Below are 15,018 nucleotides of genomic sequence, written 5' to 3' on the forward strand. Positions count from 1 at the left end.
TGTCAAGTCAAGAAGAATCACATAACAGTAAAAAAATAAAAAATATCAATACAACTACAAATTCGATTTATTTTGAAAACAATCTAAAAAAAAGTGCTAATGTACTAAAACAAAGTTTGAGCGAAAAGATTAAAAAAAATATTTCACTCTTCAAAAAGAAAAAGAAAAAACAAATTAAATATAATATTGAGAAATCAGAATCGTGGACTAGAATCAATGAAACTTTCAAAGATTTTTTGTTTTCTGATTTTGATAAGACATCACAAACACAAATAATAGTAAACCATAATAAAAGTAAGAATATGCATCATAATACAATAGAAGATTCAAGTTTAGAGTATTATAATACTGAAGAAAACAATTTGAACAGTTGGATTGTGGAATCACAGAGTAAAAATAGAGAAGAGGATAGCATATCAAGCATTAATTCTTCAACCAAATCCTCTAATAAACTAAATGATTATGATCATAAAATATATGAACCAAGTATTATTCATTCAAGTTTACCCTCATTTAGTGACATTAGCATTTTTTCATCAAATTCAACAATAAATTCTGATAAATTAGTTTCTATTCAACAGAACTTTATAAACTGGTCACAAGATAATTCCAATACAATTAATTTTGTAGAAGATTACACAAAGCAAAACAATGATACTGCAGTATTCAACAACACACTTTCAGAGGATATAATTCACTTAATAAAAAAATATGTGGTTAGTAATGATTAATTAACATTATTACAATATATTCAGATTTTCATTATTTAATTTTATATCATTTTTCATCAGCAAATAACATATCAGAACAAATATTCTGATATGTATATCAAATAATAATGCAAGTATAAACATTATTATAATTTTATTTTTTATTTGTTTGATGTTATTAAATAGTTAAACATCAAATCTAAGAACAATTTGGAATAAAATATTAGGAAAACTATATTACACAGGAATCATATTAAAAAGTATAACCATCATATTTCTGATAGTATAAACTAGAAGTATAATTTATTTTACTTTTATTAACAAATAAAAATTTGTACTAAATGATATATATAAAAAAAAACATATTAATACAGAATAATATTGTTTATAAATACAAAAGCAATTTTAATATTAACAATAACAGTTTATTAAGCAAGGTAATTATCTACAGTTTTATTTATTAACAAGTAATAATAAGCAAATAAACTATAGTAAGAAAGCACCAGGAAATTTAGATTTAGTAAACAATTTTATAATTGTTTTCTTAACAACTAATAAAGATGTTTTATTTTTCATTTTAATATCTGGAAACAATAGACTAGCAAAATTAATCAATTAAAGAGTTGTAATCAATACAAACATTTAGGTTGATTTTAAAGGGAAAAATTATTGTGTATTTAAATTATTAGAAAAGTACATTTTCGGACGGTTTGTATAAAATAATGTATTTAAATATACAAATAATGTAATATTTTTTGAATTGTCAAATTTGTTTTAAAAATAACCATGACCGTCTTTGAGCATGTTGTATCTGTATTTTGTTTATTATAATAAAAATGTATTTAAAAACTTAAAAGGCAGTCATATAGTCTTTTGAAAACAAAATGTATTGTCTGTACCAAACGGAAATATTAAAAATATAAAAATAAATTAGTTTGTATAAAATGTTGAGCTTAGAAATGTATAATTTTTTTTTTCATTTTTAAGAAACAATAAATTACCACTTATTGGGGCATTTAGATTTATTATTATTATTTGGTAAACATAATGTCTTTAGGACTTGATTACCAAAAAGTAATACATTTTGGTAAACACAATTTAAAAACTATAATAAATAAAATAAAATCACAAATAAATATATTTTATGAGTACATTCACAGTGTTGCCAAAGTTCCATTACTATTAGGCAAGCTAATGTCAGTGTCATTTTGAGGACTAGAGTAATTTGCAGCTTCTCGAAGAGTCATTAACATATTTAACTAAATTAAAAAAAAAATACAATTATTAATATCAACTTGATTAAAAATTATGAATTATATACGAGGCGTGTCCCCATGGGCGCCCATAGGTAATATTTTAGGGGGAGGGGGGGGGTCAAAATAAAAATTTTTTTGAATGTAAGATAATAAAGATTTAATGTTATTTTTCACTTTTAAATGTATACACTATACATGCATGTTATATTTTTATTTGTATATATAGTGTATTAATAATAATTGCCATACAAATAAATAAATAAATAAATAATAATTTTAATAAGTATATAAAAAAATAGAAATTAAATAATATAATTAAGTATACTATTCGGTATCAGTAAATAAGAACTGTAAATTTCTTCGTTTTATTCCAAACATATTAATGACATCCTGAATGAAAGTATCCTTGTTTGCGTTAGGTTAAAATATTTATAGTACCTATATTGTGATCTTTATAGATTTACCACAAATTATCTGCGATAAATAATTTTACGTATAGGTTATATACGGACTTCAGAATACGACTTATCTATGATGTTAATATACGATAACAATGAGTATATTTTTATATTTATTTCATATCTTAAAAGTGATCTCAACAAATAATTTGCCTCGGTAATAAGGTAATATTGTGGTAATATTTTTTTTCCAGGGGGAGGGGGGCAAGTGCCTATGCGGGTCCCAAAAGTAAGGTCTCCATGCTCCTAGAGCTATAAATAAATAAATTTTTCAAAATTTGGTAACGCTGTTGTATAGTGTCAGTCGTACCCTTTCCAACGAAAGGCGGCTTAAGTAGATCTGATGTTTAGTTTGCGTCTGACACGCGTTTAAGGTGAATGTTTCTATGTCGGCCGCCGCCACCTCTATTCCCGTGTATGCTCAATGCGAACTTCGCGCCGTTATTCGTTTTTCGCTTTCAACAGGTGAAACACCAATATCCATTCATCGAAAACTTTGTCAAACATATGGTACGAGTTGCATGTCTTTAAAAAATGTTAGAAAGTGGTGTAGAAAATTTTCAGGAGGTCGGACAGAAGTTCATGATGAACAAAGAAGTGGAAGACCTTCGATTTCAGATGAGTTGAAAGAACAAATTGAAAGAGAGCTTCATGAAGATCGACGAGTGACGGTTCGAGATCTCGAACAAAGATTTGAGTTGTCAAAAAGCACCATTCAAAGGTTTTTTAATGATATGGGCTATCACAAATGTTGTGCTCGACGGGTGCCTAAAATGTTGACCGAGGACCATAAGCGCTAACACATTGAGACTTCTCCAGAATTTTTGTCTCGTTATGCCGAACAAGGAGAGGTTTTTTTAGACTCCATAGTAACGGGTGATGAGACATGGGTTTACCATTTCACCCCTGAGTCCAAACAACAGTCACTAGAGTGGAGACATTCTCGCTCACCGAAAAAAAAGAAAGTTTAAAGTGACGCAATCTACTCGAAAAATCATGGCCACTGTTTTTTGGGACAGGAAAGGAGTTCTGTTGATTGAGTTTATGCCAACTGGGACAACCATTAATGCAGCTTCATATTGTGAGATTTTGAAAAAACTTCGCAGAGCCATCCAAAATCGAAGACGAGGCATGCTGACGAAGGGTGTTTGTCTATTGCATGACAATGCCCGACCCCACGTTGCCCATGACACAAAAGCACTCTTGGAAAAGTTTGGTTGGGATGTGATCTTCCATTCCCCTTATAGTCCAGATCTTGTCCCGTCCGACTACCATTTATTCTTGAACTTAAAGAAACATTTGGGAGGGAAACGGTTAGAGAAAGATGAAGAAGACAGAAGTCACCACCCAATACCTAAATAAGGAGCTGGTGGCGAGTTTCTATGAGGCTGGCATACAAAAACTTCCAGTGCGCCTTGAAAAATGCATCCAAGTAAATGGCGATTATGTGGAAAAATAATTCATAAGTACTGTATATATAACCATGTAAAAAATATTTTGAATAAAGCTTATTTCGATTATTATAATTATGGAGACCTTACTTTTGGGACACGCCTCGTATGTGTGATAAACTGAGCTGGAACTTTATGTATTTGAATTTATGATTGTATGTGTCAAAAATTTATGTGAAAAATATTTATACTTTTAAGTCGATAATAAGATCATGTAATACTTGATCTTAAATAATTAAGAAAACATTAAATAGAGGTATATGTTTCTATAATGCACTTTAACTTAAAATGTATTAACTTAAATTTAATGTATGCTTTTTTTAAATATTATATTTTAAAAGTAAATAACATTATTAATGCACGCACATGTGCATAATATGTATAAATGAAATAATTTTAAACACATTAAGTCCTTGCTACTATAATAAATAATTATTCAACTATACCAATGGATCATTATCCTGTTCTATATCGTAACCAACATCTTCTGGTCGTATTCTAATGAACGTTTCTATGGTTTTGTGCACTGCATTAGACCAAGGATATGACTGAATGACAAATGAAGCTGGGTCTTTCCATGCTGCTCTTTTTCCATACAATCTAATGCCTTCACGAATCATGTCCATTATATAAGGAACTAAAGAATAGTTCCATAAATCTGAAAACCACATTTGAGATGTTTCTAAATCCATTGGACACGAAACAAACAAAATAGGTCCTAAAACGTATAAAAAAAAAAAAAAAATTAGATATACATCATTTGTAGAAATAATATAATCTATTCTTGTGAAAACCACCTAGTGTAACTTCAGATGAACTATGGATCTCAAGCAACTGATTCAAATGGTTTCTAACTTCAGGAATCCATTCTACAATACGTTTTAGCTGCGCATTCCTTTGGCCAAGTCGACATTCATGTTCTACTAGTTTACGTCTCAAATGACGACCAAGGAATCCTTTCATTGGTTCCATGTGGTTGGCACAAAGTACCCATCTAAAATTGTGATGTAATTGGAGACTAGTTGTTGAACATGTTGACTGGTTAATAGTTCCTATTATATAAGGACATTTTGGACTTTGAAAACCATTGAACACATCTGGTAAGGACAATGCTTTATGTAAATTGTCTAAGATCACAACACAAGGAATTTGAGAAGAATCACTATCTGCTTGATCTGATATTTCAGACAAATATTGTTGCAAATTTTTATTATTTGTCTCATCAACACTAAAACAATATTTTAAATAATTTTTATACACTGCAAAATATATTACAATTACTAATAATAATAGGTCTAACCTAAAAGTGACTATAGTTGAAGAATTACACTCTTTTCCCATTTTCATTACTAGGAACTCGGCAAGTTTATTCGATAAATAAGACTTCCCAGTACCACTAGGTCCACATAATATTATTCTATGATGTTCACTTAATAAAGAAACATATCTAAAAAATAAAATACAGAATTATTTTTCTTTTTTATAAATGTTTTTAAATTAGTAAAATACTTATATAAATAAAAAATTTTCTTCAAATTCCAATAAATGAAATTTAAATATAACATAATAAGAAGGGATAACTAACCCAGAGCCTTGGATAATTTATGGCCAGTGAGATTTACCATACTTTTACAAAATATGTTTATTTATATTGGGTCCAAATCTAATAGGGCTGTATAACTTTATATGTGGTCACCATAGGATTATAATATATTTTCCTAAGTTGGCCCACAAGATCATTTGGATTGGCCACTGCTAGTAAATAGCAAATGTATAAAAAAAAATTTCTTTTTATATAAGTATTTTTTTATTCAATTAAATGCAATTAGTACCTCTGGAGAATACTTTTTGGTATGAGAGTATCAAACGCTAAAGCGTCTAAACTTCCTGAATGCATGGCACCTTTGAGACAAATAGAAATATTAGAACCATTAGTCATACATTCGTATGGAGACTTATCAGGAGATTTATATTCTTTTGTGTTTGATATATATCGTGTTATATCTTCAACATGATAGCTCCATATTGAATCAACACAAAGTCCCAGTTTAGTCATTGGATCAATACGTTCCAAATAATCCTTAAAACAAATCAAATGATAACAGTTTAATATAATAATCAAAAATGAAAGAAAGAAGGATATTATTATATTAGTAATAAATATATAATTCTTACTTTGAATCCTTTAACAACAAGGTGATCAACCATATCCCATTTTGATTTTGGTGAAATGGGTAATGAAGATATTATGCACGTTTTAGTCTTATTTTCTTTATACTTGTTGTAACTGCCATGACTACCAAGAAACACGTTAAGTTGGACCAACATGGCATCTGAATCTAATGAAGGTAATAACGCTTCTGTTCCTTCATCACCTAATAAAAAACATCACATAATAACATGCACAAATTTTAAATATTTATCATTTAAATATTTACTTTGAGTGTGATTTGATATAGGTGGAGACTGTAAAGAACTACAACTAGATTGAAGGGATTGATTTGTTACAATTTTTTGTAGTCTCTCATTGTCTTGCTTTAGGTTCAACATTTCATCCTGTAAAAATAATTTCAATATCAAAATAATATACTCACAAGAAAAAAGCGAAAACAATATCAAGAGTTATTATAATGTTATATACCCTCATTTTAATCACTGTGTCCTTTAAGGATTCAAGTTGATGTGCTGAACTCAAAGCTTCTAATCTAATGTCGGTAAGAACGAGATCTTTTTCTCTAAGCTGTTTTCTCAGTTGCTCCACCATTTCTGGACTTGAGTCTTGTTCAGCACGATCGCAATCGTACAAACTCCTAGAAATGTCGATAAAAAAAAAAAACGCAATAAGTATAAATATTGATTAAAAAAAAAAATCTGAAGCACGCACGTCGTAGATGAATGACTCTTAAATCCCAATCCGTTCGTATGTGGAGTATTGAGCATCGGTGATGACGGTGCAGACATGTCAGATAGAAAAGCGCTCTGGTGGTTTCGAGCGATGTGAGCTTCTTCGGCATCTGACAACGAGTTGCTGCGATTCTTTTTAGATCGTGAAAACGCCTTGCTAAATGAGCTGCGCAACTAAAATTTTCAATAGAAAAATAAAATGCATAAGTTATTATAAATCATACTATCCGCCCGTTGCGTTTATTTTCACAGTTCAAAATCGGACGGACGGTGTCAAAACAAAACAGAAAAACCAATCCCGAGCAAAATTTATATATTGGTCTATTATGACTTAAGAGTGCTGAAAAAAAAAAATAAAACCATGTATGTAGAAGAAAAGGGGGAGAATTTCTTAAATTATTTTAACACCGATCATCGATTAAAATCTAGTCATCATACGGATATGTTTGGCCGTACCCATCCTCTTTTCTTCTTCTTGTCGGCCTCGGATTGCTGTGCCGAACTGGACGCACTGCACGCCGACGACAAGGAATTCAAACTTGAAACCGAATCTGTCGACAGTTGACGTGAAATGTTATTACCTATAAAGACGATAGACGGGGGGATAGTTACACGATATAGACAATTTTGGTGGTTAATACTTAATACGGATGGCCGAAAAAAACGAGTAATTTACCAGTGCTAGAATCGGCGACGGAATTGATCGTGTGCCGCCTTTGGTGGTTGTTACTGCTGCCGCCGCCGTTTGGATGGTTTCCCGAATCGGCGGTGCTCTGTTTCCTCAACATCTCGACCGTTTGACGGAGTTCGTGTAGCTCGTGATCCTATAACCAGAAAAGCATACGGTTCAACCATTAATAATAATTAATAATAAACTTGTTTTTTTAAATTTTATTACTTGAATATTAAATTTATCAGAATTTATAGAGAGGGTTGAAAATAAATGAAATATATTTACCTTTTTCTCGGCCGTGGCTGTCAATTGTTGCAGCCTCTGAGTCATGTTAGATAAAGACTGTTCGAATGCAGACACAACGTGCGCCTAGAACAATCATAATTCTTTAATGAGCGCAAATGCGATTATAATTTATAACAATAATACACTCTCTTTAGTTATTACACAAAGAATAAGAACATCACTCGCAATTAGCGGATTATAAACATAGGGTTGTAGTGTATTTAATTTTTACGAAACGTGAACGGTAGTATTTCTGCATAATATTATAATTCGAAAATAAAAAGCGTACCAAAAATCCAACCCAATTTCAATGAATACCATCATATAACATGTACCCATATCGCAAACATTAATATTGTTTGAACCTTATTATTGAGTAAATGTCTTAAAGTAGGTAAATTAATGTAATTTATTTCCATGTAAAAGCTGAATATAATTATATTGATTGTCAACAAAATATTAAGAATGTACCTGTAGTTTGAATGATGTAAACCGTAACATATTACATGATAATATGTATACGAATATGTTTATGTATTATTAAAAATTAAATAGATAAGCATTTATCGAATTATAATAATATAATAACTGGAATTTGAAAAACAAATTATTCGATATTAATAATATTTTAATTCTGGAAAAAAAATATTTTTGTACACCATTCACGATTAAAGTAACAACTAGGCTTTATCAGGTTTATCATTTAAAAGCAAATCGTAGCAATCACATTCGAAATCATCGTTTAGCCGAAAACAACGATCAATGTTTTAATTTTTATTCGTTCCAGTTGCATTCACTTTCAACGAGAACTGATATTATACACGTTGACGATGATTATTATTTGTACTGTCGAATTTATACAGCGAGTAGACAATTCATAAACAATATATAAGTCAAAAATATGCCAAATCACAATATATTATAATATTATTTCACGATGAATACTACAACTGAAGAAATCGAGGAAAACTAAAAAATTGTCGTTAAGTCTTCATCGCACACAATTGCAATTGGTGACTTACTACTATAATTAACAGTTATTACCGGTTGATTTTATTCACATACAACTATACGAATAGACTTCTATCGTCGTATAGCAGTGTAACACCTTACATTAAACGAACGTGAAAGACCTCAATTTTTTTCAAGTCAAGAAAATTACAGGGCACAGACAGAATAGATCAACGTTTCTCAAGCTGTGGGTCGTCGGTCAATTGTTGGCGAGTCGCGAACAATTCTTTAAAAAATACAGATTCCAAGAAATGTATGTTAAATTAATATTAAATATATCATTATTAATAAAAGTATATTTGTAAAAATACATTGATTATAAACCTATGGAATAATAAAAATAATAATTTAAACCTAATAAACAAATTTTGTTAAAAAAAATTGAAATATATTATATTATATTATTTTAAATTAAATTTTTTTTTATTTAACTACTTTTTGAAAAGTGAAACCATATGGGCCACTAAAGATTTTTCGGGGGAAATTTAGGTCGCGATACTAAAAAGATTGAGGACCGCTGGAATAGATCATAGTTTATAGTGTTTATACGTCAAGTTGATAAATATAGTCTACATCGACTATACATTGCACACGACACACATGATAATGAATAATGATCATACGAATCGTCAACATCGAACAAAAATACAACGGTGTATCAGTACGTTATAATATGATAACGTTAAAATCATTATTAATGATACGTTTAATCTAAAAAAAGGCATTGCGAATAATCAAATGCCACAAAATAAATAAACATTTTTGACAGAAGCAACCGAATTCAGGCAAATAAAACAAATTGTCGCACCTGGAAGACTTCGGTTTTATATATACACTGGGTACACATTTTTATACAATTTTTGTACACAATTGTGTACACATTTTTTTAAATTGTTAAACCATACACAGAGTGATTGCAGAGAACAACATAATTTGACTAATTTGAGACTATACAGAGAGCGATAGACTATGTTATTTATAAATCATGTAACAACATATTATGCATAATAAGTAATAACTTATTTATATAATGGAATTGATTTGATATACTAACATAGTAAAAGAAAATAAATACCAACGGTTATGTATATAATATATAAATCTAAAAAACTAAAAATTTGGTTTTATTTAAAACGTGGCAAGTATATTTTTTACCGATTAGGTGGCACACGGACGCGGTCGTTAGTAGGTACGGAATATGAATTATAATATTGACGATGCATGGCAGTATATCACACATCATTTTTTAACCGAAAATTATTATTTACAGTATGTCAGTATAATACTATAATACGCGATGTAAGTTTCGAGGGACGACAGAGCTCTGGCATGAAAACACAAAGTGCAACTGTGTTCTACCATCGAATATTATAACATTAGAGAGTATAATATCATTACTATAATGTGTAATAAAATAATAATAATTTTCGTCCATTACAAAATATCAGACCTATCTTCGAACACCGCCCCAAAGCAGAGCACTTGAACCGCATCTCTATTTTTAAAGCACTACTCTTGACGGCTGCGTTTATGTATAATAATTTATAATAATATGTACAAAATATTTATAATATAAACTATATAAGTACTGTACTTCTATATTTTATAACATAATTATACACATATCGTAAGATGAAAACGTTTTTATCACTGTTTTATAATATTTTATCAAATACCGTAGTGAGTATAACAACTACATAGCACATATAAATAATAAGATTTTGGTTTAGTCGTCGTTATTCCGTTACTCGTTAGCATGAAAATAGTTCCACATGCGTACAAATTTTAGCCGGTGATGTGGTCGATGAAGTCGATAAATGTAAATGGAGAGGAAGTCTCAGCCGTTCCTAGTACAATTAATATACCTAATAACTGTAATCTATGTATATAATTCAAATACCACTCGCTCATCGCTACTTCTTAAAAATGGAATGTATCGATATATCTGATATATTTCATTAGGTATAATATTGAATTAACATAGCTTTATATACTATATAGAATCTATATATTATAGATAGTAATGGAATCGAATGGGGATTATTCCTCATCAATATCGTTGATATTAATAATCATAGAAGAACACACACACACACTATAAATTATAATACATAAAACTATTTTGGAAGGGATACGAAATTTTTCGTAATCATCATATTACTCCTGCTGCGGTAGCACACAATTAACCACAACATACGAACCCGAATTCCAGATGACCGACCATCGACGTGTCTAGATTCTCCGGACGCAATCAATCGTTTCTTTCGAGTGGTTAAATATTATTATATCATACGTAGCTAGTGTTGATCGAGTAACACGAAAAATAAAACGAATAAGATATTGCATTGACAGAACAAATACGCTAGAATTGGAAAAATATTTGCCCAGAAAGTGAGTAGGGTGACAAAAAACCTAAAATCCAATACTAAATTTGAAATAGATACAAGTAATATAATTATATAGATGTGAATTGGCAAGTTTATGTACACGGTTCTATACAATGAAACTTAATCACAAAAAAATAATAATAAACAACATTCCGTTGCACAAGTGGAGTAATAGAAAAATATTTTTATTATTTATATAATATGCATTGTTGATCGTTCAGAATCCAAAACAAATCGGACCGACACTATATCACACTGTCAATCATTCGTGACGGAAGACAGACAAAAATCGGTACGAATAGTTTTACAATATGCGCACACACAGGAAATATATGTACCTACCTATAATACTACATGCGCATAGAACATTATAGATTTTTAACCAGCAAAGAGGCATTTTCACAATAGTTTATGCAAATTTAGTATTATACGATAGAGTTTCGACGTCCACGAGTCAAAGCAAATATACTTATACGACACACAACTGTTTTTGTTTTTAAAACACCCACTCGTCACATACTGTAATTACACAAACATCGAACATCGTGCAGCGATACGCGGAAAAAAATAAAAAACGAGACTAGTCTAAACTCTCGCAAAAGTAAAAACATCGTCACAGCAGTATTATGCGTACACAATGCACAGTACATACACATACCAATTCATCGACAGAGGTATTCCCACAACAATCCTGGGGTCCCTCTATTTATTACTGAACTATAATATTTACCTAATGATAAAAACATTTAAAAAAATTCCACTCCAACACTATAGATCACCCACATCCCCCAATATCTAATATTTCTTTCATGACTCTCCGGGATAACAGCCCTCACACCGCTACTCAAAATGGAATTGGCCACGCGGCCTCCTAAACAAATAAAAATGTATACATATAAATGTAATCAAATCCAATCAAGCTGACGCAGTGTTACTGAACGAACCCTCCCATCATAGCATCCGAAGTTTTTACAGTAATCTCACACAGACATTAACCATTGTTTCATTTCACGTATCGTAAATTTCCTTTATTTACTTTTAGTAAAAAAAATAATACCTTATTAAAAAAGTTTTCTCCGAAATTGTTCACATATACACTCGTCAATTATCAACCACAAAATATTAAATACGCCATAGTTGTAATCGTTGTAAACAATGTAAACATATTGCTTTAATAAATCCGTTCAGGTGCAGCAATAATTTAACATGTACAGTACGCTAAATTGTCGTCTATTGATCTATTCGTGCGTTGTTACCATATTACGAGCGAGGAATATTGATAGAAATAGGCATTTTGTTCTTTAAGAAGAATCGTGAGTGAACTGCATTAAATTAAAAATACACTGTCGGCGTAAGTCGCGCGGTGCCTCTTTGATCCGGGACACCGGTGGCCGCCGACCAATTAGATCGCGCACATCCCTCGGTATTCAGACATTTCATTGACTTCGATTTTTTATCACTGACAACAGCAAAGTATGACTGTATAGTAATATTGTACAAGCTAAATTGTTTCATTTGCGAGAACCTCGCCGTTATAATTGACGGTCCCGTATAAGCCATGTCGTTCTTGGTTTTCTTAGAAAAAGCTGTTAGATAATGACTATGGCCGACACCCCAAGTCGTCAACTAAGCCAAAAGACGGTTAATACCAAAGACGTAGATTAGACGATGCAGCTACCACCTTATAATCTTCATCACATGAAATACATCGGTGTGTGTATAAATACAGCATTTTATCGCGTTTATTTGAACCAAATACTAACCGTTTATCCGTTCCTGTTCCGATATATAATTTCACTTGTACGACAAATAATAATATACTTTTGTTTATATCATCAGGAAAGAAAAACGGAAACTATATTTAAACTAAGATTAACGACGGTACTAATAACATTTAAAACTTCGATACTCAAAGTAGATAATCGTGCTTGGAATTAATATATACTTATTTTGTAGTGTCTTCTCGTACACACTCTCTACCGTATAATGTAGACACGACACTAACAAGTACCAATGATAAATAATAATAACATTAGGATGACGATGAACATTGATCACTATTATTATAAAACCACTACTTTAACGTTTGATATACTTAACAGTATATAATATGTGTATAATACGTATAGATAGGATATAATGCGATATATACAAAGATGTGTGATAGTTGATCTAATTGAATATTATGATATCGCGTGTCTTCGTCCGACCGCTGAGTGAATCCTCTATTTTCAGCTGCTACGACTACCTTTTACTATTATTATTAATATTCATTACTCGTTCCCTTGAGGCCAATTTCCTGTTTTACTGTTGAAGGCACATGCCACACGCACATCGCTGCTGCTACGGATTTTATGTACATATTTGCATATGTACATAAAACATAAGTAATAGTAGTAAAATATGTTACTATAAAAATAAGGAAGTATATTAACAAATTACGTTATCCTCATCACATAATTATATATAATCGATTAAAACGAATGAAAAGAGTAAGTTGATTTATACGATACGGCGCAATTTTCATTTCAAAACAGGGAGGTAATAAAGAAGTTAAGAACCTACCAAAATAATAATAATAATAATAAACGCAGGGACACGCGAGTGAAAACTATTTTTTTCCAGTATACGTTTTCGTGTGTCCGATCCATTAATTTTCAGATACTGCTTTCTAATTTTCCAACACTTTCTCCGAGCACCGGCATCAATTTTCTCGTAATCAAAATCGTTATCATTAAATTATTATTTTCACTGATGGGGAACCGTGCAGCAGACATGAGCATGGATTCTCCTCGCAGTCTTGGTAATATGCCGTACGCCCGTATACTCGTAAATATTATTATAATTCATAATGTTATGTAATAAATATTAAGTGTAGTTGCACTGACGCACGGTGTCGTCGAAAAGCATACGTCAAACGTGAAAGAAAAAAAGTTGTAATTACAAAAAATAAAATAAAAATTATACACATCAATGTGACGACCAATACGTAATAATAATAATACATACATACATAATATTATACTATATTATAATATAATGTATATAAAATACAAATACGATTTCAAAACGGTATTTTATATAACGCTGTTCTTTTTATGATAAACATAATATTATAATGTGTGCAAATCGCACAATAGTCCATATAATTTGACCGCTACTTCTACGACCACCACGATGTGATGTTTGTTGTATATTATATTTCGTTGGTCTCTCTTATCGATCGTGTACGATATTGTATTATATCTCTTTAAGATATTATACATATATGTATGAAGTATAGCACGTAGAGCCGTAGAGGAGATGTGTATACTTAATTTGTTTAAAGCGCGCCCGTAAAATAATTGTTTGACATGTCTTTCGAAAAAAAAGAAAGATTTCGTTTTACGATACCATTGTTGTTGAGAGATAGACCATTATTATTGTATGGCATTAATGACGCATAATATTATTATTGTATAGGTGTATAAACGAAATTTGATTTTATCGGAAACATAACACGCAGTATTTAACTGTATGCCTAAATGTGTATACCTATAAGTTTGAATTTAATTAAATCGCATATGTCAAATCATAAGACATTGTTTTTGTCGATAAGTTTATGATGGAAATACGATAATTTAAAATTATAACATACACGACGACGAATATATCATTACATAAATACACAATAGATAAAATGGTAGTGTACATATAAAATAAAAAAAAAACTAACCCGGAAATATAGAATAGTCAAACAAATAATAAATCATATCAAACTTGTTCCAAATAAGTTTAATAATAATAGTGTATTTAACTCACGTCAAAGTCAACGTTTATGTGATAAGTGATAAATAATGTTAGAAGTTTTATTATCATTGAATATTTTTTGCTCGTATATGAT

General features: G+C 30.5%; 1 protein-coding gene across 1 annotated transcript in view; it reads right to left on the reverse strand.

The window, feature by feature from the left end:
* Positions 1 to 1,864: 1,864 nt before the first annotated feature.
* Positions 1,865 to 15,018, reverse strand: part of LOC112591095 (neuron navigator 3) — a 56,700-nt gene continuing 43,546 nt past the window's right edge. The window contains exons 24-35 of the mRNA XM_025334757.1: positions 7,738 to 7,821; positions 7,456 to 7,603; positions 7,218 to 7,360; positions 6,760 to 6,953; positions 6,517 to 6,685; positions 6,314 to 6,431; positions 6,051 to 6,250; positions 5,708 to 5,955; positions 5,176 to 5,322; positions 4,673 to 5,103; positions 4,322 to 4,593; positions 1,865 to 1,969 (exon numbers count right to left, since the gene is read on the reverse strand). Coding sequence (XP_025190542.1) covers positions 1,865 to 1,969; positions 4,322 to 4,593; positions 4,673 to 5,103; positions 5,176 to 5,322; positions 5,708 to 5,955; positions 6,051 to 6,250; positions 6,314 to 6,431; positions 6,517 to 6,685; positions 6,760 to 6,953; positions 7,218 to 7,360; positions 7,456 to 7,603; positions 7,738 to 7,821 — 2,259 coding nt within the window. The remainder of the gene's footprint in view (positions 1,970 to 4,321; positions 4,594 to 4,672; positions 5,104 to 5,175; positions 5,323 to 5,707; positions 5,956 to 6,050; positions 6,251 to 6,313; positions 6,432 to 6,516; positions 6,686 to 6,759; positions 6,954 to 7,217; positions 7,361 to 7,455; positions 7,604 to 7,737; positions 7,822 to 15,018) is intronic.

This window comes from Melanaphis sacchari, unplaced genomic scaffold (genome assembly GCF_002803265.2).
Source record: "Melanaphis sacchari strain LSU unplaced genomic scaffold, SCAv2.0 Contig0_pilon_pilon, whole genome shotgun sequence".
In the NCBI taxonomy this organism is placed as follows: domain Eukaryota; kingdom Metazoa; phylum Arthropoda; class Insecta; order Hemiptera; family Aphididae; genus Melanaphis; species Melanaphis sacchari.